The sequence below is a fragment of the Dermacentor andersoni genome, chromosome 10, assembly GCF_023375885.2.
Source record: "Dermacentor andersoni chromosome 10, qqDerAnde1_hic_scaffold, whole genome shotgun sequence".
Lineage (NCBI taxonomy): Eukaryota > Metazoa > Arthropoda > Arachnida > Ixodida > Ixodidae > Dermacentor > Dermacentor andersoni.
In genome coordinates, this window is record NC_092823.1 from 16,607,639 (window position 1) to 16,633,076 (window position 25,438).

At 44.5% G+C, this 25,438-nt stretch overlaps 1 protein-coding gene across 1 annotated transcript in view; it reads left to right on the plus strand.

The window, feature by feature from the left end:
* Positions 1-855: 855 nt before the first annotated feature.
* LOC126519321 (chymotrypsinogen A-like) overlaps positions 856-25,438 on the plus strand; it is an 89,210-nt gene continuing 64,627 nt past the window's right edge. The window contains exons 1-2 of the mRNA XM_050168952.3: positions 856-1,042; positions 12,645-12,811. Coding sequence (XP_050024909.2) covers positions 1,003-1,042; positions 12,645-12,811 — 207 coding nt within the window. The 5' untranslated portion in view covers positions 856-1,002. The remainder of the gene's footprint in view (positions 1,043-12,644; positions 12,812-25,438) is intronic.

A 25,438-nucleotide genomic window follows, 5' to 3' on the forward strand; every position in this document is an offset into this window, starting at 1 on the left:
GGAATTGTTCGAATTAAAAAAAAAAGAGAAGAAATATAAAGAAAACGGGCGGGCACTGCTTTGTTCTGTTTAACTCCCTGGCACTTCTCCGGACTGGTCGCTGTGAGTTACTTTCCATAGGCGCTTCCTATGCCATGGCTCTGACAAAGGTGGTCGTTTGTGCTATGCTCTCGAGTTTTCTTTCTTTTTTTTGTGGCTGCGAGCTGGGGGAACTGTCGATCGCATAGACGACTGCAGATATGAGAGCAGAAAACGCAGTGCGTCGCGGACAGAGGCAAACCATAGGCAGGGCACACTTGTGCCCCTGCCTGCATCGCGCCGCGTTTTCTACCGGTCGCGCTAGTCCAGTGGCTGAGACATCGCACCGCTTCATGAGCTCGAGGGTTCGGTCCCGACCGCCGTATTTCGGCGGGGTCAAAAGATGCTCGTGCGCCGAGATTTAGGTACACGTCAAGGAATCCCAGATGGTCAAAATTATTCAAGAGTACCTAACTGCACGGCGTCCCTCGTGTAATGAGATCGGGGTTTCGACACTAAAACGTCGGGACATGACTTAATTCGCGCTGTCTGTTCTTAATGGATCCGAATGACAAGTTCAGATACACCGGAGCAAAAACTGCAGAGGAAGCGACGCCCACTCGTATTTGTCACCCGCATGTCGAACTAGTGCACATATCTTACCTGATGATAACAGTTCTCTGTGATCAGGGCTATGTTATCTCGTCAGAACGCTTCGCCAAGCCGAAATGGCAGTGAAGGAATATCATCACTTAACCTGGACGATTGCCAGGCTCGCTATCTATGCGATACGCCGTAAAGGCTGCAGCGTAGCATGCACGCAATGAAGTGAATAATGCTGAAACCTCCGACGCCATTACATTGATTTCGTGGCGACAGTTCTATCGTGCGGTTGTATGAACAGTGGGTGTATAGAGACGCGCATATCACAGCAGGACAAGCCCGAGTCACAACTAGACCAGCCACATACTGCGTGCCAGAACGATGAAGACCCTGCTCATATGCATCATCGCTTCCGCGATAGGTAAGTTAGGTTCGAAGAATTTTGTGAAGGCTCGTGAGAAATTCCACCGCTCCGGTTAGTTAGAAGCCTGTAAGGAATTTCAAAGTGATTTTCTTACAGGTGACATACTGTATGTGCTAATAACCTTGATAAGCGCTGTGTGGATTTCCAAAACGGGAAAAAAGCCGAAAATCTGAATCTGCAAACACGATTACGCGCACTCGTGCACGGATGGGTCAGCGCGTGAACGACCGAACTGGCTGAGCTCGGAGGGCTCCGGTGTTCTCCTTCGTCTTTTTCTTGCGGGGTGAAACGCACGTGACACACCATAATAAGCAAAGCCTCTGAGGCACAACCACTTATTGACAAAGCATGGGAACATAAGAAAATGCGGTGTGTCGGCACTTTCGCTTCGAGAGATGACAAACGATATCGTAGTGGTGCGACTTCGTCAACGTGGATATATGTACATTGTCGCGTACCGAGCGACACGGTGGCGCTCGAGGAAAAGAAGCCCTTTACGGCATGAGCTGAAAACCGCGTGATTAGGTAGGCCTCACTGCGGCATTGTGGCGCCACTGTCCAGAGAACAATGTGGTGCGCAACAGCGAGCAATGTAGTACCTAATAAATCTATCGAAGAACAGTGCACAACAAAACGGTGGTTGAGCGACTATCATTAATGCGAAAGCCTTAAGTGCCTCACCGGTCGAACAACCCGTCGTCCGGGCGTTATCGAAAAATTGACCGTCCGCCGTTATGGCACCGAAATTCAATGGCACCAAATTTGATGGTGCCACCCACGACTATTGCTGGGAGTTGAACGCAGCACCCTTGGTGTTAATTAAGGCGAAGTTAATTAAGATACAGATAATTATGATAGAGTTGATTAAGGTGCTAGAGCCCATTACCTTCGGTGGGAGTCGAACCGACGAACTTAGGCGGCATATAAGGTACAGTTAATTAAAGAGTTAATTAAGCCACTCAAGCCTACGACCTTTGGTGGGAACAGAATTCAATGGCATCAAAACTGATGGTGCCACCATTGATGGTCGAATCCACAACCACTGGCGGGAGTCAGAACCACGATCTTTGGAGCTGATTAAGGCGACGTTAATGAAGACACGCTTAATTAGGATATGATTAATCAAGGCACTCGAACCCACGACCTTTGGTGGAAAAAACAAATAATAGGAAGTAACAACGCATTCGAATGGGAATGTCAAGTAATTTAATAAATGTCCCCTGAGCGCACAGTCTAAATTTCCCCTTCATCCTCTTTGGCTTACGCTAAAGTGACGGTCAACTTGTTTATTCCATGTTGTACACAAAGCGTGGCATTTCAGCCTTTGTTGTTGCGAAGAAGCTGCACTCACACGATTGGGACGAAAGCGAGCAGCCGGATTCCATTGCCTTGAACCCGGCCTCTCACTGCCTCGTTGCCTCATCAGTCGCCCGATAATCTAATCTTGCGCTCTGCTTTCTTTTAATATCCAGAGGCAGCTGCTGTGACCCATTTTTATGTAGGTGTAATTCCATACCACGCATGTGTGTGTCCGCAAGTAAATTTGGGTCATAGCTAAAAAATTTGCAGTAATTAAACACACGATTAAAATCATGAAATTACAAAAAGAAGCAAATTATCAATAAATAGGTGAACGGTAGCGCGATTCAAAGACAGGACAAAAGAAGACACACAGGTGTGTGTCCCTGTGTGTGTCTTCTTTTGTCCTGTGCGTAATTCGCGCTACCATACAACTATTCAGGATGCGTTACCAAGTGGCTCATATTGCAACCCTTAAGAACCTAATTATCAAGGCCATAGTACTGGGCGACAGAACCTATGAATGGTTCCTCGGGCGCTTTTAAACACAACAAGCCTTGTATATCATTAGACGAGAAAACAGCACACTTTGGGTAGAGCCGCGGGTGAACTGCAGGAGCACCTTTTATGAGCGTGAAATCTAGCGCGACAGCAACGATGAGGACGCGGCGACGTATATACAGAAAATGAATAACAAAGGGAACATCCGACATCCACCCGTTCGTAGCAATTACTACAAAGGAAACCTATCCCGGTTCCTCTAAAGAAAAGCCTCGCAGTTGAAGAAACGTTTGTCCTGGTCCGGGACTCGAACCCGGGACTGCCGCCTTTCCGGGGCAGCCGCTCTACCATCTGCGCTAACCAGGCGACAAGCAGATGGCAGGACGAAGTCGAATTTGTCAACAACTCGAAGCGAAGGCGAGATTTTGACGTAATAGTTTTGTGGAAACCCGGAAGGTGGAGAGAAGTAATCATTAAAGGGAAAATCAGACACCCACCTGTTCGTATCGATCGCTACAAAGGAAACCCATACAGGTTCCTTGAAACAAAAGCCTCGCAGTTGAAGAAGAATTCGTCCTGGTTCGAGAATCGAACCATTTTAACATTGCAATCTGGCAAGCTAGAGTTCAAACTTATATTTATGAATAAATGAAAACGCTACAGATTTCCCACCAGTAAATGGAAGCATAGCCCACTCTCATATATCTAATTAAGGTTATACAATTCGTCACTTATTACTCTGAGGCGCACATGGCGCTCAAGCAGCAGTTTTGTCAGCTGCTCTGCCGCTGTTTTGACAGTGACAGCACATCAGCTCACGTTCGGTGGTTCCTAGCCCTCTCTGAAATTCAGAAAACATTGATCAGCTGATGCAGGTAGCACACACTACTTAAATTAGCGTAGCAAAATAATAGCACATTGGCTGTTAAAAGCCTCAAACTGCACTGGCTCACGTAAAGGAAACAGTTTAAATGTGATAGCTGACTATTCAACCAACAAAATGGACCTTGCTTTAGCCTTGTTTCTTGCCTCATCATCATGATTATCAGCCTGGATACGCCTACTGCAGGGCAAAGGCCTCTCCCATACTTCTCCAACTACTTCGGTCATGTACTAATTGTGGCCATGCTGTCCCTGCAAGCTTCTTAATCCCATCCGCCCACCTAACCTTCTGCGGCCCCCTGCTACGCTTCCCTTCCCTTGGAATCCAGTCCGTAACCCTTAATGACCATCGATTATCTTCCCTCCTCATTACATGTCCTGCCCATGCCCATTTCTTTTTCTTGATTTCAACTAAGATATCATTAACTCGCGTTTGTTCCCTCACCCAATCTGCTCTTTTCTTATCCCTTAACGTTACACCTATCATTCTTCTTTCCATAGCTCGTTGCGTCGTCCTCAAATTAAGTAGAACCCTTTTCGTAAGCCTCTAGGTTTCTGCCCCTTACGTGAGTACTGGTAAGACACAGCTGTTATACACTTTTCTCTTGAGGGATAATGGCAACCTGCTTTTCATGACCTGAGAATGCCTGCCAAACGCACACCAGCCCATTCTTATTCTTCTGACTATTTCAGTCTCATGATCCGGATCCGCGGTCACTACCTGTCCTAAGTAGATGTATTCCCTTACCACTTCCAGTGCTTCGCTACCTATCGTAAACTGCTGTTCTCTTCCGAGACTGTTAAACATTACTTTAGTTTTCTGCAGATTAATTTTTAGCCCCACCCTTCTGCTTTGCCTCTCCAGGTCAGTGAGCATGCATTGCAATTGGTCCCCTGAGTTACTAAGCAAGGCAATCTCATCAGCGAATCGCAAGTTACTGAGGTATTCTCCATTAACTCTTATCCCCAATTCTTCCCAATCCAGGTCTCTGAGCACCTCCTGTAAACACGCTGTGAATAGCATTGGAGAGATCGTATCTCCCTGCGTGACACCTTTCTTTATTGGGATTTTGGTGCTTTCTTTATGGAGGACTACGGTGGCTGTGGAGTCGCTATAGATATCTTTCAGTATTCTTACATACGGCTCGTCTACACCCTGATTCCGCAATGCCTCCATGACTGCTGAGGTTTCGACTGAATCAAACGCTTTCTCGTAATCAATGAAAGCTATATATAACGGTTGGTTATATTCCGCACATTTCTCTATCACCTGATTGATAGTGTGAATATGGTTCATTGTTGAGTAGCCTTTACGGAATCCTGCCTTGTCCTTTGGTTGACGGAAATCTAAGGTGTTCCTGATTCTATTTGCAATTACCTTAGTAAATACTTTGTAGGCAACTGACAGTAAGCTGATCGATCTATAATTTTTCATGTCTTTGACGTCCCCTTTCTTATGGATTAAGATTATGTTGGCGTTCTTGCAAGATTCCGGTACGCTCGAGGTCATGAGGCATTTGCGTATACAGGGTGGCCAGTTTTTCTAAAACAATCTGCCCACCATCCTTCAACAAATCTACTGTTACCTGATCCTCCCCAGCTGCCTTCCCCCTTTGCATAGCTCCAAAGGCTTTCTTTGCTTCTTCCGGCGTTACTTGTGGGATTTCAAATTCCTCTAGGCTATTCTCTTCCATTATCGTCATGGGTGCCACTGGTACTGTATAAAACTCTATAGAACTTCCCAGCCACTTGAACTATCTCGTCCATATTAGTAATGATATTGCCGGCTTTGTCTCTTAGCGCATACATCTGATTCTTGTCTATTCCTAGTTTCTTCTTCATTGCTTTTAGGCTTCTTCCGTTCCTTAGAGCATGCTCAATTATATGGATATTATACTTCCTTATGTCAGCTATCTTACGCTTGTTCTTTAGCTTGGAAAGTTCTGCCAGATGTATTCTAGCTGTAGGGTTAGATGCTTTCATACATTGGCGTTTCTTGATCAGATCTTCCGTCTCCTGCGATAGCTTACTGGCATCCTGTCTAACGGAGTTACCACCGACTTCTATTGCACATTCCTTAATAATGCCCATAAGATTGTCGTTCATATCTTCAACACTGAGGTCCTCTTCCTGAGTTAAGGCCGAATACCTGTTGTGTAACTTGACCTGGAATTCCTCTATTTTCGCTCTTACGGCTAACTCATTGATCGGCTTCTTATGTACCAGTTTCTTCCGTTCCCTCCTCAAGTCTAGGCTAATTTGAGTTCTTACTATCCTATGGTCACTGCAGCGCACCTTACCGAGCACGTCCACATCTGGTATGATGCCAGGGTTAGCGCAGAGTATAAAGTCTATTTCATTTCTAGTCTCGCCATTCGAGCTCCTCCACGTCCGCTTTCGGCTATCCCGCTTGCGGAAGAAGGTATGCATTATCCGCATATTATTCTGTTCTGCAAACTATACTAATAACTCTCCCCTGCTCTTCCTAGAGCATATGCCATATTCCCTCAGTGACTTGTCTCCAGCCTGCTTCTTGCCTACCCTGGAATTGAAGTCGCCCATCAGTATAGTGTATTTTGTTTTGACTTTACCCATCGCCGATTCCACGTCTTCATAGAAGCTTTCGACTTGCTGGTCCTCACTGTTGTAGCGGGTGGCAGAGTGACGGATACGATCCAAGAGCACGTACCGCGCTGTTTTATTTCAGTGACAGCGAACTATATATATATAGGCTGCTTGCCTATGACGTAATATAAAAAGAACGAATCATGTTTGACACGTGTGGCACAGCACTTCGTATCACTTCTCCCTTTCTTTTAAAACTGCACTATTTGCACGGGTCTTCGTTGTCGTGTAGACCTCCGCAAGACCGGCGGACTTGGGGGACAGAGAGCCTGTTCGGCTGGGAGGGACGTTGGAGGTGTTGTCGAAGGAAAAGGCGCAGCGCCACTCGCTTCTGGAGTGGCCAGGCTGCACCGGCCTTCTGGCGTTGACGTTGGCCGACTCTTGTTGTCCGGGCTAGGTTGAAGGGACTCGGACGCCTCCGCTTTTGGAGTCACGGGTGACACAGGCACGCGACGGAAAATTTGGTCGAAGTGACGCCTGGCTAGGCCATCTGGAGTGTCGACCGTTACAAGGCGTGAACCCTCTATGCTCTTGACGATGCCTGGACGCCAACGCTTCCCTTGGCCAAAGTTGCGCACCCACACCTGGTCGCCGGACTGGAATCTGGGAGGCTGCGAGTAACTTCGAGGTAGAGAAGGGACGCAAGTATCCAAGCGCGAACGAATTTGGTAGTTCAGCAGCAGCTCTGAAGGAGACTTGCCGCACGGTAGTGGGGTACGTCGATAGCCTAGGAGCACTCGCTCTAGTTTTGTTTCGAGATCGTTCACCATTGAGTGCTTAAGAAGGCCATCCTTTATTGTGCGGACCGCACGCTCTGCCAGACCATCAGATTGTGGGTGGTACGGCGCACTACGTAGATTGAGTTATGTTGTTGACAGTCATGAACTGGGAAAATTGCTGACTTGCAAACTGAGGTCCGTTATCTGATACAACTGTTTGCGGCAAGCCAAAATGCGCAAATAATTCTGGAAGCCGCGCGATTGTGACTTCTGTGGTCGCCGACTTGACGGGAAGTGCCTCAATCCATTTAGTATGCGAGTCGACGACTACAATAGCATGCGTCCCTCTATCGGTCCAGCATAATCAAGGTGAAGCCTTGACCATTTGGTTCCCGTTTATGACCAACAGATAGGAACCTGTCGATGGGGCATTGGCTGAGCTTGTACACATGAGATGAACGAACGTGCAAGGCTTTCGATCTCACCATCCAACCCAGGCCACCAGAACAGCGTCCGAGCCAGTCTTTTCATCGCAGATGCACCCTGGTGTGACCGATGTAGCTCAGCGAGCATGGAGACTCGCGCTTTGCGGGGTACGACGATGCGATATCCCCAGTAGAGCAGGCCTTCTACACTTGACAGCTCCAGTCTTGTGCAAAAATAAGGTTGAAGGTGATTGTGACACGGTGACAAGCGTTTAGGCCATCCATTCAGTACAGAGTGCTGCACAACGCTAAGGTTTTCATCTCCGTTCGTCAGCGCCCGTATGGCATCCGCTGGCACGAACGAGCTGTCAAGGGTCTCTGAAGACAGCACGTATTCTGGTAAGGTGCCCGATCGACAAACGTCTGTTATCGGCACGGGCAAGCGGCTGAGTGCGTCCGCGTTGGCGTTTTCCTCGCCGGCCTTGTACTCTATGCGGTAGCTATATTGGCTTAGAAACAGAGCCCATCTCTGAATACGTGCCGACGCCATTGGGGGCACAGGTCGATCACAGGTTACTCCGAATACCAGTGCGAGCGCTTCCTTCTCGAGCTGAGAATAATTCTTTTCGGCGTGTGTTAACGTGCGTGAACGGAAGGCAATGGGCTTATCCAATTTTCCAATTTGGTGCGAGATTACGGCACCTAAACCCGCAGGTGACGCATCGCATTCCAAGCGCACTGGTTGGTTGGGATCGAAATACGTCAGAACAGGCGAACTCAGAAGTGTTTGTTTAGCCTTGAGATATGAATTTTCCTGCGCCGTTCCCCAGTGCCATTTATGCTCTTTTTCAAGCAGAAGATACAACGGGGCCAGCATCGTTGACATGTGTGGCAACAACCGGTGATAATAAGGCGACAGACCCAAAAACGAGCGCAGTTCGCTCACATTCGTAGGCCGTGGCGAGTCGCGTATTGCTGCTAGGTTCTTCTCAAGCAGATGCGAGCCGTCTTTGTCAATGCGATGGCCCAGGTAGACGATTGAGTCTTTGCGAAAACGGCATTTTTCGGCCTTCAGCTTGATACTATTTTCTTGAAGCCTGCGCAAAACGTCCCGAAGCACTGAGCCATTATCGTCTTGACGTTCCGCTATCAATACATCGTCCAAATACGCCTGCACGGCTGGAAGACCGGCCAGGACCGTTTCCATGCGCCGCTGAAAAATCGCGGGAGCCGAGGCAACTCCAAACGGAAGACGGTTATAGCAGAACAACCCCTTGTGAGTGTTTATCACGGCCAACTTCCTCGCCTCCTCATCCAATGGGAGTTGGTTATATGCATCCTTAAGGTCCATAGTTGTGAAAAATGATCCCCCACATAGCGACGCGAAAATGTCTTCAATGTTTGGTAAAGGGTACTGCTCAGTTATGCACGCAACATTGATTGTGGTTTTGAAATCGCCGCAGATGCGAAGGGACCCGTCTTTCTTCAGTACTGGTACGATTGGCGCCGCCCACTCAGAATGTGCTATGGGCGATAATATGCCTTGCTCTACTAAACGGTCCAGCTCAGTTTCCACTTTTTCACGAAGAGCATAAGGAATTGACCGCGTCTTGCGGAACTTCGGTTGGGCGCCTTCTCGAATGTGGAATTTCACAGGTGGCCCCTGAATGTATCCAAGTCCTGGCTCAAAAAGGGCAGGAAACTCGGTCCTGAGGCTGTCAGGATCTGCTGACGTCGATTGAACCGTAGCGAGAAACTCGGACGGCAAAAGCGAGAACGCTTGGACTAAGTCCCTTCCGCAAAGGCTGGGACCCGAGCAACTTGTAACTATCAGTGTGGCAGGTAGTCTTCCCCGCAAAATGGGCTTCAAGGTGCAGTTCACCGACAATGGGTAGCTTGCCCAAGTAACAGCTGAGCGTGTGTTTGCATTTCGATAAACGTGGCCAACTCAGACGGTGCTTTAGATACACCTCCTGTGGAATGATAGAAAACGGTGATCCCGTGTCAATAATCATGTTCAAGGGCACGCCACCCCAGCGGATAACTCTGCGGAACGCCTGGAGCAAAGATTTCTTTTCCCGCGATTCCTGCAATGTGAAGACTGATGAAATATCGCCTTCCTCCGTTTCGGATACAGCGCTCTCATAATGAACTGCGTTAGCGACGCCATCGCGCCTACGACCAGCCCGGAGCCCCGACCGGGAGCGGCATTTTCTTGCGAAATGACCAGTCTTCCGACAGCGAAAACACTGCTCCTTTTTGTGCGGACAGTCGCTTGCTTCGTGATCGTAGTTTCCGCAGCGTGCGCACTCAGTATGGCTTTGCTTATGTTTGGTGAAGGCCTGATATCGGCGCGATTTAGTCGCTACAGTACACACCGCTGCCTCATTATCAGGTCTAGTCATGGCGCTTACTTCCAGTGCGGCTGTCTCTGCCGCTATGGCAATCGTTTCAGCTTGGGCAAGCGTGAGCTCAGATTTTTCAAGCAGCGTCTGCTGCACCACCTGATTTCGTATGCCACAAACAGTGCGATCCCGTAACATACGGTCCAAACAATTATCCGCAAGCTTGCGTAGCTCAACAACATAGTCCCGGACAGATTCGCTTGTAGCCTGATCCCTTGTAAAGAACTTGTAACTTGCGGCAACCTCATTAGTCTTCGGCGCATAGTGGTTATTTAGGATGGTAAGTGCGTCCTTGTAACTCAGGCCATTTACTTCCTGGGGGGCGCAGTGTCCAGCAAGAATGCCTACCGTCTTCGTTGACAGTGTCGAAACCAAGAGCGCCCTTTTCTTATCATCTGTCTTAATATCTTTGCTTCAAAAAATGCCTCCAGTCGAGTCAAGTAAATATCCCACTTATCTTGATTTTCGTCGAAACTTGGGGTACCGAGGTTCGTAGCCAGGGCCATGACCGCCGATGCTCCGTAGACTCAACTACTTTCAGTACCCAGCAGGACTCCCAGCGCTACAGAGACGCCACTGTTCGTGGCGGTGGCTCCGCGGGGTGGTCACCCTCGTCGCCACTGTTGTAGTGGGTGGCAGAGTGACGGAGACGATCCAAGAGCACGTGCCGCACTGTTTTATTTCAGTGACAGCGAACTATATATATATAGGCTGCTTGCCTATGACGTAACATAAAAAGAACGAATCATGTTTGACACGTGTGGCACAGCACTTCATATCACTTCTCCCACGTCCACATCTTGTATGATGCCAGGGTTAGCGCAGAGTATAAAGTCTATTTCATTTCTAGTCTCGCCATTCGGGCTCCTCCACGTCCGCTTTCGGCTATCCCGCTTGCGGAAGAAGGTATTTGTTATCCGCATATTATTCTGTTCTGCAAACTATACTAATAACTCTCCCCTGCTCTTCCTAGAGCATATGCCATATTCCCTCAGTGACTTGTCTCCAGCCTGCTTCTTACCTACCCTGGAATTGAAGTCGCCCATCAGTATAGTGTATTTTGTTTTGACTTTACCCATCGCCGATTCCACGTCTTCATAGAAGCTTTCGACTTGCTGGTCCTCACGACAGGATGTAGAGGCGCGTAGACCTGTACGACCTTCAATTTGTACCTCTTATTATGTTTCACAACACCTGCCACCCTCTCGTTAATGTTATAGAATTCCTGTATGCTACCAGCTATATCCTTATTAATCAGGAATCCGAGTCGTAGTTCTCGTCTCTCCGCTAAACCCCGGTAGCACAGGACGCGCCCGCTTTTTAGCACTGTATATGCTTCTTTTATCCTCCTAACTTCACTGAGCCCTATTGCATCCCATTTACTACCCTCTAATTCCTCCAATAGCACTGCTAGACTCGCCTCACTAGATAACGTTCTAGCGTTAAACGTTGCCAGGTTCATATTCCAATGGCGGCCTGTCCGGAGCCAGCGATTCTTAGCACCCTGTGCAGCGTCGCAGGTCTGACCGCCGCCGTGGTCAGTTGTTTCGCAGCTGCTGGGGACTGAGGGCCGGGGTTTGATTGTTGTATTCATATAGGGGGTTGTGGCCAAGTACCTCACCAGCGTAGCCAATCCTGCTCTGGTGAGGGAGTGTGTTACCAGTTCTGGTCACCGGGATCAGGCCGCACTCCAGGCTTGTTTATGCAATTTTATCAACCCACGTATTTTTTTAATCCAGTGGAAAATGGCGCGGCACCGGGATTTGAACCATAGTCCTCTTGCACACGAGGCGAATGCTCTATCTCTACGCCATCGCTGCATTAATTATAATGCATAATGCATATAATGTATAATGAGCTATAGTCGGATGCCACTTAAGTCGGCAGTAAAGCCCCGCTCACGCCCTTATAACCGCTAGTCACTGTCCCTCCGCGAGGCTGCAAATAGTTCGTACTTCCAACTTTAGCTGTTACTTAAAGAAGGCGGTTACCACAAAAATGAAATTATAAGCGCCTAATTTTATAGGTTTTCATTCGGCTATTGTAGTGAAACGCAGAAAGCCTAATTCTTTAATGAACGGAAATAAAACGCTTGCTTCCCTGCAATTTATTGTCAAGTTTCACTTCAGTTGGCAGTGAAGTATCATGAGTAAAACAGGCTCAGCACTGAAATAAACTGTACCGCGGACTTTTGAAGAGTGAAGTTATCGGACTCCATACACTTTATCATGTTTGTTGCACACCTCGTCGCTTCTGCCGATGAAAAGACTCAAGAATAGCAGACGCTCCGGAGGTATCAAGTATGACGCCATTTTGAAAAGGTCTCATGACGACGATTGTGTTTGCGTTGGTAATTGGCTGGCGGAGTAACAAAACCCCGCGAGGTCAGTGTACCTTGGTTGCCAACTGCTGTTTTTTATGTTGTATCCTATGATAGTTGGTTCATAGCTAAGACGAGTTATGATCGCCGAACTGAGAGCGCGGGACAAAGGAAGACAAACAGGGACGTTGCTAATTCTCGGTGAACAGCGACATTCTCGTCTATTTCTCTTTGTTCCACGTTTTCAGTTCAGCTGGTAATACTCGTTTTATATTAAGTCACTTCGAGGCTGAGTGCGACTGTAGTTGGTGTCTGTGAGAAGTGGTTCTCGTGGGGAAAGGAGGAAATGCTGGCACTGTCTTCTGCAACCCATGCAGGAGCACTATGAGACCCGCATGTGATGCCGGTATTTGGCCCTTTCAGGTGCTTCGGCGCACAAATCCGCCGAAGTGACCGTCAAAGACAGCTTCAATGTGCTTATCACTGGAGCAACCGAGGGATACGTGGTCAGTCCTGGATTCGCGAACGGCACGAGTTACCCGGAAGATTTTTACGGCAGTGTGACGATTGAATCGTCAAAAAGGAGAAGGGTAAGGCTTTCCTGCTAAATTTATGCGGATTGCGAAAAGGACGCGCCGTTATGCTTTGCGATTCGAAATATAAGGCAGTCGCGTGAGGTATGTATAGCTGCAATCGAATGTGTTTTTTTTTCGGTCTACATACTACAGTTATTTCGATTTAATATATAAATTTTGTCCATAAGCTTAAAAAGAGCTCGAAGAGTCTGTTGGTCGACTACGTGAGTTTGTTAAGATTTGCGTGTGTACATCCACAAAAAATAATGATAGGAGCCTAAATATCAATGATCCTGACTGTATGTATTGTAAGGACTTAAAGCTCCCACGTTGCTAAGAGTGATGAGGTAGCTAGTGGCCCAATACTACACCAGGGAGGCCAATTCCTGTTCTGGTGAACGAGTGTCTGTTGAAGCTTTGTGGACCTTTCTAAATTGGTTGTACCTGGACCAGTATGCTCCACTGGCTCTCGGCATTTTTTTATGTAGAATGATGAAAGGAGCAAATTTGCATGGGCAAGTTCGAATAAGCTAGCGCAAGAGAGGGTAATTGGAGATCGCTGGGGGTGGCCTACGTCGTGCAGGAAACATAGAGGATGGTTATGATGATGGTGATGATAAAAACTTCCACAATGCGAATTCCGAATCACACTTTCTAGAGATGTCTCCCTCGAAGAGATGAGAGATGCCTTGCTGGAACAAGACCGCACCGTGGTAGACCAGTTTTGACAGGCGAGCAATGAAATCTCCGATGCGGTACTAAATAGCATGTCGTCGCTAAAAATTAAGATTTCTTCGTACTTCGTTTCAGTTTCAGTTTATTCGTTCATAACAATTTGTTACAAAAAATAGTATACAGACAAGGGTACCGAAGTCAGAGACTGCACCGGGACCCTTGGATTAGAAGTTATATAAAAAATAAAGCGGAATACAGAGCAGAGAAACAAATTGTGAAATATGCAAAATATAACTAAGAAACTGAGTGACGACACACATAAAAGACAAAAGGAAGAGAAAAGATGGACAATCAATGTTAATTACATAGCTTCTAAATAGCAAAATAACATTGTAGGAAATTAATCAGACAGCAAATAATTCTTAACTTAATATTTGAAAGAGTACAAGGTAGATGACAACTTAATGGAATATGGAAAACTGTTCCAAAGTTTAAGCGCGCAAAAAGAGGAAGGCATCTTTTCGTAATTAGTATGACATAAAGGCAACAAGAAATTTCCTTGTATTGCAAACCTTGTGTTATTGCGATTAAAAGGGAGATCAGAACTAACGAAGTTGTAAGGAACTTGTTGAGTCACTAATTTGAAAAATAATATCGCTAAATGATAGTTAAACAAATCAGTAACTTGAAGAATGTGGTTTGTACGTAGTTGTGAAGAGGCGTTAGTGAAAAAATGGCTTCGCGTTATAATGCGGATAGCCTGATTTTGAATGTGCTGAATAGAGGAAAGATGACAATGATAAGTATTACCCCAAGAAGCGATACCATAAATGATATGGCTATGAATGAAAGCGAAGTATAACGATAATAATGCTTCTATAAAAAAATGCGCGTGATTTGAGTAGTGCTCTAATGCCAAATGCTGTGTTTTGTTTGATATGTGCAATGTGGTTAGTAAGGTGGGTATCTAACTTGATGCCGATGAAAGAAACACAAGTGGAGGCAGGAATGTCATGCCCATTCAGAGTAGTGGTCGCAGAGCAAGGTAAATGTCTCTGTGATGACTTAAATAACATGAATTGCGTTTTCGTAGGGTTTATAACTAGAAAATTGGCGTTACACCATTCAGTAATTTTTGACAGATCACTGTTTAGTTTCAAAGTTAGCGAAAGTAATGATTTATCTGAGAGGGCAACAGTCGTATCGTCTGCGTATAATATAGGTAGGGAATAATTAAGGCAGTCAGGTAAATCATTTATATAAATGGGAAATAATAGTGGACCTAAAATCGAGCCCTGAGGTCAATAATTTTGCTTTCAGAGAAAGCCCCGCTGGCGTACACTGCTAATTCACGATTAAATAGGTAACTTTTTAATAAATTAAGAGCTGAACCAGAAATGCCAACAGACTCCAGTTTAGTAAGCAAAACTTTGTGATTTATTGTATCAAAGGCTTTAGTAAAGTCTAAAAAGACCGAGCCAACAAAGTATCCGAGATCAAGTGAATGTGGAATATAATCAGCTAATGCTAGCAAAGCCAAGTTAGTCGAGCTTCCTGAACGAAAACCGAACTGACAGGGTTTCAGCAAGCCAAATTTGTTGAGGTAAATGTTAATACAACGAAGTATTAATTTTTGTACAACTTTACTAATTCAAGGTAAAATACATATAGGACGATAGTTCGCGACTTGAGCTTTGTCACCCTTTTTATGAACAGGAATGACTTTAGCTTTTTTTAGGCTTCTAGGGAATATACCGGTTTTGAACATAAGGTTAATTAAGTTACTGAGAGCATCAGAAATAGTCGGAGCAACACTTTAAATGAAATGCAGAAATTCCAGCAAAACCAGGACTTATGCCCTTTAAGCTGTAAATCTCAGTAAGGACTTCTTCAGATGTTACAGGAAACAAAAAGAAAGATTGGTCGCATCGGTTCGTATGATAAACAGAAGGAACATGGCTAGTATTATAAATTTCATAAATGTGATTACTGAACACAAGAGCAATGCTAGGCGGGTCAGTGATATGCACATTATTGTAAATTACTTTTTCAATGGAACTGCCAAAAGGTGGTACATTCAAAAACTCGTTGATAAGTTGCCGTTGTTTTTTTGGATGAAACTTATTTTTCATGAATTCATTTTCGTAATATTGCCTTTGTGATTTCTTCAATAAATTACTGAACAAGTTGCAATATTTCTTATAGTCTAATGCTAAATTAACATTGAAAGGCTGTTTTTTAGTCTTCCTATACATGTTTTCTTTTTTCCTCATGCTCACAAGTAGCCCATTAGTGATCCAAGGATTATGCGGAAACTTAAATTTTTTTTTGCACTTACCAGTGACAGTGTTAGCATGAACAAGTTTTAAAAGTAAAGGGGAAAATAACTGAATCGCTTCTTCTGGATTTAGTTTGGTAGCTATAACTGTCCAGTCAATTTTGTCAATTACGTCAACAAAATTTATATTATCCAGACGAGACGTAACATAACAGGGATCTGACCTAGGAGGGTTAGATTTGAAAGTGACGAATACAGGGTAATCATCTGATATGTCTATGTCAATTACACCAGACTCTGGTGAAGGCGAAATATTAGTGAGGGCATGGTCTAAGAGGGAGCTGCTTCCTTGAGTGGAAATCCTGGTGGCCGAAGTTGTAAATTGCTCAAGCCCAAAGCCGGAAAAACAGTCCGAATAAGCGCATACTATACTATCGTCGACATCAAGCAAGTTAATATTTATATCACCTACTATTAGGATAGGCTTGTTTTCACTAGTAATTGTTTGAAGAACTAAGGTGACGAAGGAAATCAGGTATGGAAGAATATCATCATCATCATCATCATCATCATCGTCAGCCTGGTTACGCCCACTGCAGGGCAAAGGCCTCTCCCATACTTCTCCAACTACACCGGTCATGTACTAATTGTGGCCACGTTGTCCCTGCAAACTTCTTAATCTCATCCGCCCACCTAGCTTTCTGCCTCCCCTATACTACGCTTCCCTTCCCTTGGAATCCAGTCCGTAACCCTTGATGGCCATCGGTTATTTTCCCTCCTCATTACATGTTCAGCCCATGCCCATTTCTTTTTATTGATTTCAACTAAGATGTCATTAACTCGTGTTTGTTCCCTCACCCAATCTGCTCTTTTCTTATCCCTTAACGTTACACCTATCATTCTTCTTTCCATAGCTCGTTGCGTCGTCCTCAATTTAAGTAGAACCCTTTTCGTAAGCCTCCAGGTTTCTGCCCCGTACGTGAGTATTGGTAAGACACAGCTGTTATACACTTTTCTCTTGAGGGATAATGGCAACCTGCTGTTCATGATCTGAGAAGGCCTTCCAAACGCACCCCAGCCCATTCTTATTCTTCCGATTATGGAGAACGGTAAATACAGCCAATAATAATTCCGCCACAATAATTTGGAAAAGACAAGGCATCGGTTTCGATCCAAACAGTTTCGCAGTTAAATAGATCTATGGAAAGGTCCAGTCTACGTTTATATTTTATGTGGGGTGCCACGAAAATCGCGTTACCACCATGTTGATATGCAACACCGTTACAATACTCAGCCTGATAGACATGGAACCCGTATAAATTGCTATCAGCCGGGCCAAGCCATGTCTCAGTTATGCAGATGAATGAAAAAGTTTGGGAAAGAGAGTCGATGAATGAAGATATGTTATCATGATTCTTACGCAAACATCGCGCATTGAAGTGAAGCAATGAACAACCAGCAGATTTAAGCAGTGATGTAGCTTCAGAAGGTGAAAACAAAGACATGTTTGAGGGAATGACTGAATGACTAAAACACAGACTAATCGCAAATCAGCTTAAGCGATCACGCTGAGGTCAGACTCAGAGCTTATGAAGAACATTTTGCTATTTTCGGTCTTGCGCGGTTTATTCTGACAGTTGTCTGTCCAAAGGAACTGCCACTTATGCTGCTTCTTTAGAGCAAGAGCTCGGCTGAACAGACGTTTGTTCTCAAAGGTGAGGTGCTCATTGACATAAATAGGGCTATAATTATTACCAGAGAGCCCAATCATGGAGGTTCTCAGGCGTGCCTTTCGAGAATTACGGATGAAGTCATTCTTCTTGAGACGGGAGCAAAACCGAACAATTAAATTTTTATGGGGTGATTTACTAGCGACACGATGAACTGTGTCGATGTCCGCCACATCAATTTGACAGTAAATTGCATCAGCGACAGTACTCCAAAATGGCAGAGCAATCATCTCCTTGCGTTGACGATATGCCTTTAATTTCAATATTGTTCAGCCTGCTGTACTGCTCCATTGATGCAATTCTTTTTGTCAGGGATTCATTTTGTGCTGTCAAAGCCTTGTTTGTAGCTGACAGTCCATCAAAGGTGTATTAGGGTGTATTAAGGTGTATTAAGGAGTATTAAGACCGATTAGAGTGGATTAAGGAGGATTAGGGTGGATAAGGGTGTATAAAGGAGGATTAAGGTGCATAAATAAGGGTTAAGGCGTATTTTATATTTATTTATTTATCATACCCTCAGGGCCAGAGGCATCATATAGGGGAGTGGTACAAAAGAATATGTGGAACATAGAAAGTAAACAAAACGCAGAGATTAATATGAACAAAACACACTGCTATAATACAAGAAGTTCCTTTCTGTACAATGTTAGTTGCTGTGTCACTAAAAAGAAGTTCCTGGTTACACAATGTTAGCTAATGTTCCACGAAAAAGGCTGTTATCAGTAGTATTTACGATATCAGTGGGAAGGTGGTTCCAATCTATACATGTGCGAGAGAAAAAAAACTGGCAAAAATGCTTTCTGCGGCATAGATAGGTCGCAACTTTATGACAGTGATCAACACGCTGTGATACACAATGGGGTCTTGTAAAGAAGTGCGTGTGCAGTGTAGAATGATGTTGAATCCCATGAAAGAGTGCTAGACGTGCAATTCTACGTCGAACAGACACCAAAGGAAGAGTAAGATTATGTTTCATGGAAGAAATTTTATTTTCATTTCATTTATTTCTTGTATGAGACATACCGATATCTCAGGTTTAGGGTGAATGATCACAGTTGTCTTATAATTAGAAAAGATCAATCGAACTGAGTTATCTTGAACAAGTTATAAAGCCGTTTACAGGTTATCTTGGCCAGGATCCCATATAGAAGTAGCGTATGTAATTTAGGGCGTATAAGAGTTTTATAAAGTAGGTGGTTTAGGTTAGCGGGTGAGCTAGCGAAGTTCCGACACAAGAAGCCTAACGTGCGGTTAACGTTGTTAGTAACGTATTCGGTGTCAATCGACCATGACAAGTTCATAGTTGCATGTACACCTAAGTACTTGTAAGAGTTAACTATTTCTGAAGGAGCGCTGTTTAAGCGGTAAGTGGCATGTTGGTGGTAAACACGGGGTACATGTAGTGCTTTACATTTGAATATATTTAGTTCCATTAACCACGAGTTACACCACCTAGATATTGCGTCAAGGTCGACTTGCAACCTGTTAACGTCGGTTTCATTGGTTATTCCGCGAAAAATAACATAGTGATCAGCGAACAAGTTTACGTTAGAAGACAGTGCAGCAGGAGGGTCGATAATATATATGAGAAAAAGGAGAGGGCCCAGAACTGAACCTTGGAGTACCCCAGAATGTACATCGCTGAAAGAAGAATTAAAAGCATTAACTGTAACAAACTGAGTGCGCTTTGGTAGAAAGAGCTTAATCCACGTGAGAAGGTTAGGATCTAGATTTAGTTTATTTAATTTGTACAAGAGAGGTCTGTGGCAAACCTCGTCAAACGCTTTAGCGAAATCTAAAAATATACAGTCGGCAAAAGAAGAACGATCCAAAATTTGATGTAGCTCGTGAGTGAATGAAGCCAGTCGTGTTTCACATGAGAAAGAAAGCCGTGCTGAGCTGGGATGAAAAATGAATTATACTCGAGGAATTTAACGATGTTGAAAAAAATTATATGCTCACGTAGTTTACAACCCGTACTAGTCAACGAAATGGGACGGTGGTTATGTGGTGAATTTTGACTTATGTAGGGGGAATCACTTTCCCAATTGTCCGTTCTTTAGGTAGTGTGGACGTATCTAGGGACTACGGAAAAGCTTTGTAAGAATAAGCGACTTAATAGCATTAGTACCTTTTAGGAATTTTGTGTTAATTGAGCAGGGAGAAGAGTTAATATCGAGATAATTATTTAGCTTTAGAACAGCAGACGTTTCAACAATAATTGGAGGCATTTGTATATAGTCATGTTCACGTGTGGCAGGTAGAACACGTTTACACTTGGTGGAAAAGTTTTGACGAAGGTATCGTTTAGAGAGTAGCACATTGCTCACGTGGAAGACGGGACCCCGAAGAGTCGTCCAAGGCGATGTGGTCACTAGATAGGGGATTGATAGTTCTCTAAAATTTTTTAACGGTTTTTGTTAGCATTGATGGAAGAGTGGTAGACAAACATTTATGCTTAGCAACTTTTAATGCAGGTATGTAAGTACACAATCCTAATTTGTAAGCAGCCCACCTCGATTCGGCAGGTGAACTTTTAGCCAAGCGAAAAAAAATTTCTTTCAGTTGGCAAGCCGCTTCATATGGGGACCATACCAGGGTGCTTGTGGATTTAGAACAATTTTGCGAGTCGGTATGTGCTTGTTGGTCAGTTGTTTTACCTTAGCAACGAACAAGTTCCAGTTACTTTGGACTAAACGGTTGTCAAGATCAGGGTGGGAGTCGTCTAGAAGTGAGGTTCATTCTCCGTTAATTGCATCAAAGTTGGCCTTTTTGTAATCGTGTATAATCTTCCGCTGCTTAGTGGTTTTCGGACTACTTGAGTTGAAAGCGAAATGAAGAAGACAATGAACGCTTATGCCAGGTAAATGTGTGATTGAAGGTATCAGGTCAGGATGAGAGGTTAGAATTAAGTCAAGCGTATTTGCTACATTGGCGAAAAAACAGAACATGCGTCTACAAACTCCTTGGCTTGTTGGGAAAAAAGGTTACAGCGAGGGTTGGCCACTGTTCCATGTAATGTTTGAAAAGTAGAAGTCGCCAAGGACTACTATAGGTGATGAAGGAAATCGATTGCGTACATGGTAAATAGTGTCATGGAATTCACTGACAAATAAAGATGACGTAGAGGGCGGGCGGTAGAACACACCTATTATTATGGTGTGATAACCAAGTGTAATGGAAGACCAGAAAGCTTCCAAGGCCCCGATGACACTGATGGAAGATGAAGGTATGTCTCTTTATACAGTGAAGAGAACACCGCCTCCTCTGTGCGCTGTGCGATCGCAACGGTATAAAATGTAGTTCTGTGCGCAGTGAAAAAGTTCAACGTCACTGAAATGAGGTGACAATCATGTTTCGGTTAAGGCAACGATTTGGGCATCGCATGAGTCTATTGCGGATGATAAGGGGTCGTATATATTAAGAATTCTGCGAACGTTGGTAAACAGAACCGATGTCGGAGGATGTGATCAGGGTATACACAACCACTACCCCTCGCGTTTTCGTACGATGATACACGTGTCGCATGTGTGAGTGATTGTCAGTGTTGATTCTGTTGTCACGATGTGTCACGAATTCTGGAACGGAGGCAGTGGTAGCGTGAAAAAATAACACTTATCATTCAGATACAGCTTGTCGTGACGAAGCTTGAAATGTTCAGAAGGAGAAGCCTGTCTTTCTCAAATCGAAAAGCTTCTTTCTAGCGATGCGTGTAGCAGGCGAAAAGTCTTCGCTTATAGTTGTGCCTTTTCATTTCATTTCATTTATCAATACTGTTAGCCCATTTTTTGGGCCGTTACAGGGTGGAAAATATTTGTTGCAATGCAGAAAATGCATTGGCAATCACAGCCTTGCAGACGTGCAGATACAATATAAAATTAATGTGCACAACCTGCGGCTCACAACAAAATACAAATGCGGTAGTAGAAGCACACACAGCAACATCAATATTTCCAAGTAGGTGAAATTCGCTACAAACGATCTGTCGTGGTTAATTTGACAGGTCAAGGTAAAGATGTATAGATTTTCCAAACGAACTCACAGAGTCTGTTTGCGTTATGTGTTGTGGCAGCGAGTTTCCTTCTTCAATTGTTCGTAGGAAGAGTGAATATTTGAATGTGTTGATCTGAACTTGGAGGGGTGTAAGTTGTTGGTTGTGACTGTTCCACAATGTTCGGGCCGAGCACTGCGTTATGTACAGTCCGGTGTTTATGTTAAAGGAGTTACCCCGCAAAATATAGAGGAGTTTGAGTCTAGGAACTCTTCTCCGCTCTAGCAGCTGAGGTAATATAGGTTCTGACAACATCCCCGAGACTGAATCCGTGGACTTATATCTAGACAGAATAAATCTAGCCGCCATCTTTCGTACTTTTTCAATCCTTGCTATCTGGTTTTTTACTATAGGGGTCCCATACGATACAGCCATATTCCAAAGTTGGCATTAAAAGTGTCAAATAGGGGGTTAGTTTCGCTGTCGTGGTTGCCTGCCCTAGTTTCCAGCGCAATGTTCACATTTTTCTCTCGGCTGCACTACAGACGTTATGAATGTGCCTATCCCAATTTAAATTTTCACTTATCGTTATGCCTAGATACTTGAAGTAGCTTACTTTCTGTAATCTGTGTCCTTCAATTTCGTATTGAAACGGGAGAATATCTTTAATTTCGTTTGTTTTTCTTATGAATGACGTTTTGCTATGATTTATTCTCATTTTCCATTTTGTGCACCAGTCATGGACACTACTTAATGCCGTGCTTAACATAATTTGATCTTCTTTGGATGTTATATGTGAGTAAAGCAGGCAATCGCCTGCGAATAACCGAACCTTAACACCCGAGGAAACTGTCTACAATATCCTTGATATAACACAGAAATAAGACGGGACCGAGCATGGAGCCCTGGGAAACACCTGATGAAACACTCAGAATGCCGGATTTCGCGCTGTTGATTTCCACATAATGTGTTCTATTTTTAAGATGCGATTTAATCCAAGTGACAATAGTACTAAACATTCCAAAATTCTTTAGTTTCCTTATAAGTTCTATGTGTGTAACCCGATCACATGCTTTCGACATATCAAGACCAATTGCATCTACCTGATTTTTACGTTGATTGCTTTTGCTAACCAGTTTCTACGAGCTGGGTGATCGTTGACAATCTGCGTCTCAAGCCATGCTGATTAGGATTAAGCGGATTTTGGCCCTCAAGGTAATCAAATAAACTTGCCGATATTATATGCTCTAATATTTTGTATCATGTGGACGTGATTGAAATTGGCCTGTAGTTTTCAACACAATGTTTGTTACCGGTTTTGTGGACAGGTATAACTTTCGCTCTAAACCAGTCGGAGGGCAATTTTCGCTTATCCAATTTTCGCTAAACAGGTGCCGCACCGAAAGAAGTCTTTCTTTGGTTTTAAAACAACTGAACTTTACCATTGTTGGTTGACATTTATTTGGTGCTAAACAACCAATTCGGCGTGCTCGCTCGATGAGACTGGCAGAAACGCATTCAAGAACCGAGCTAAAAGGTGCAACTATTTTCTGTTCCCTTTCTTGCCAAGTTTCCTTGGCGTCCGGTGGACTATAAATGATTAAATTGTCACGACGGGGCCGCTCTTCTTGTTCATTCAGTCGAGATTATAGCAGTTCATTTCTAGTAGTGACCTGTTCAAGTAATTTTTGCATTGTTACGAGTTGTTCCGCGTACCGGTCTAGTGTTATTGTTTTTTCTTCAAGCATTTCTGGTCTTTTGTTCATTCCCCTAATTTTAGCATCTATGCTTTTCTGTCCGTTCTCAACCGTCTTATTACCTGCAGAAAATTCAGCTTGCAATCTGGTACTTTGAAGTGAGCGGTTATGCACACCTTTAATAAAGTGAAAGAGAACCTTGATTTGTTCAGCGGGGTGAGGGAATAGCTTTCTAAAATGGATTCGGAACGAGTATGAGGTCCAGGGATAGTCTCAATGTCACCGGAGCATATTAGTATAAAAGTCATAGAGAAGCATTCACATAACATCTCACGCGACACCCGTGGGCATGGGAACAGTAGCAGACACAGGGAATTAGACCGTTTAGCGTATAATGATAATTGTACACCAACCTGCATCACGAAAGGGAAACAATTAAGAGCCATGCCGGTAGCGCTGTTCGCGTGCCCACTGAAGTTGGCTGGTGCACGCGGCGTATTTATATCATCCGCTTGTACTGAAGAAGACGTTGACGATATGGCTGAACTCGGGTGAACAAGTCCGCCAGGTAAGGGTGCATCCAGGAAAGGCGCCATCTTGTCGATGTCGGAGATCAGCATCCGCAAGTATGTTGGTTGTGAAGGAGATAGGGCAGTAGCATGGTAATCAGCTGCCAGCCTGACCAAAAACCGGGCAATGAAGGCCTGCATCACGAAGGCGAAATGATCAAGAGCCATGTCGGTAGCGCAGTTCGCGTGCCCACACTAAGGAGGATTAAGGTGGATTGAGGTGGATGAATGAGATTTAAGATCGATTAGGGTGGATTAAGGTGGATTAGGGTTGATGAAGGAGGATTAAGACCGATTAGGGTGCATTAAGGTGGATCAGGGTAGGTTAGGATGGATTAGAATTGATGGAGGTGGATTAAGACGAATTACAGTAGGCTTTACAAGGCTTTTGCACTCGCGTCTCTTAGGTGCGAGTGCCTAAGCACACCTTGGATTTTTAGAATTTGCTTCGATCTGCACTTCCACGGGCGCATGAGTGGGCGACGATTATTATTTGGTTTTCTCACAGATACATGGAATGTGCAGGGGGTTTTCACATGATCGAGCGCTCTTGCTGTTGATATCGACATCTAGGCGAAGGACAGGAATCTTCGCTTTAATAGCGAATGTCTTAAAACCACCTTTCTGCGGTTTCGTTCTGCGAGGAACCCTTTTCCATTGATTTAGCACGACCCGAAATCATTGCAACAATGCGCTTTGACTACGAAGGTTGAACAATGAATCAAGATTGTGTTCATGATGTGGTAATGCAGAGAATGTTCTGCAGGCAGTAATGCTTAGCACTGCAACGTATTTCACCCTAATCCACCTTCATCCTCATTCATCGACCTTAAACCTCATTTATCCAAGATAACCCTTCGTTTACCTTAATCCACCATATTCCTCCTTAATGCACCTTCATCCTCCCTAATCCACCTACATCGACCTTAATTCTTCTTAATAAACCTTAATCCTCCTTAATACACCTTAATCCGTCTTATTACACTCACTAATCAATCATTTAACTTTGCTAATTAGTACTAATATCTAACACATGGCTGGACATGCTTTAGTTCGCTTCCGGCCTTCGTTGGGTCACGTGACATTTTCTATACTGCGCAACGCGACCTTGAAACGGAGACCTAAGGCTTTCGCTTAATAAGCCACACGCAGAGTGATGTGCCACGAGCAATACTAGCTCAGACGCACAAAGTAAAGGATTTCATCATGTGGCACAAAAATTGTCTCGAGTATAGAACTCGCCTTAAAGCTCCTTTTACATCGCTATACCTCGTTCATACGGCTTTAAGAAAAAAGAAAGAAATAACCTCCTCATAAACGTTGCATACAGCATTATCGATGCTGTTATCAGCATTTCCGAAAATTTTCCACATCGCAAGGGCGCGCAGCTGGCCCAAAATAACGCGCCTCCATGGAAGGCGGCGGCCCGGGGGAGGCCAGCGGCAGAGCGCGTGCCGTGAGCGCCGCCGGCGCCGCTGTCGAGTTCGGTTCAGCAGCGCAGCTTACTTTCCCGCAATCCTACCGTGGGGCTCCGAAGTATAAAAGTACGAATGACAGATTTGTACTTGCGATAACAGTACAATAATAATAATAATAATGACACGTGTACATGTTTATCTTTCTCGGGTGACCGCGTTTCACCGCTTAACAAATGTTAACACGCAGCGCAGGACGCGCCTGCATGCATATGAAGTTTCTGGAA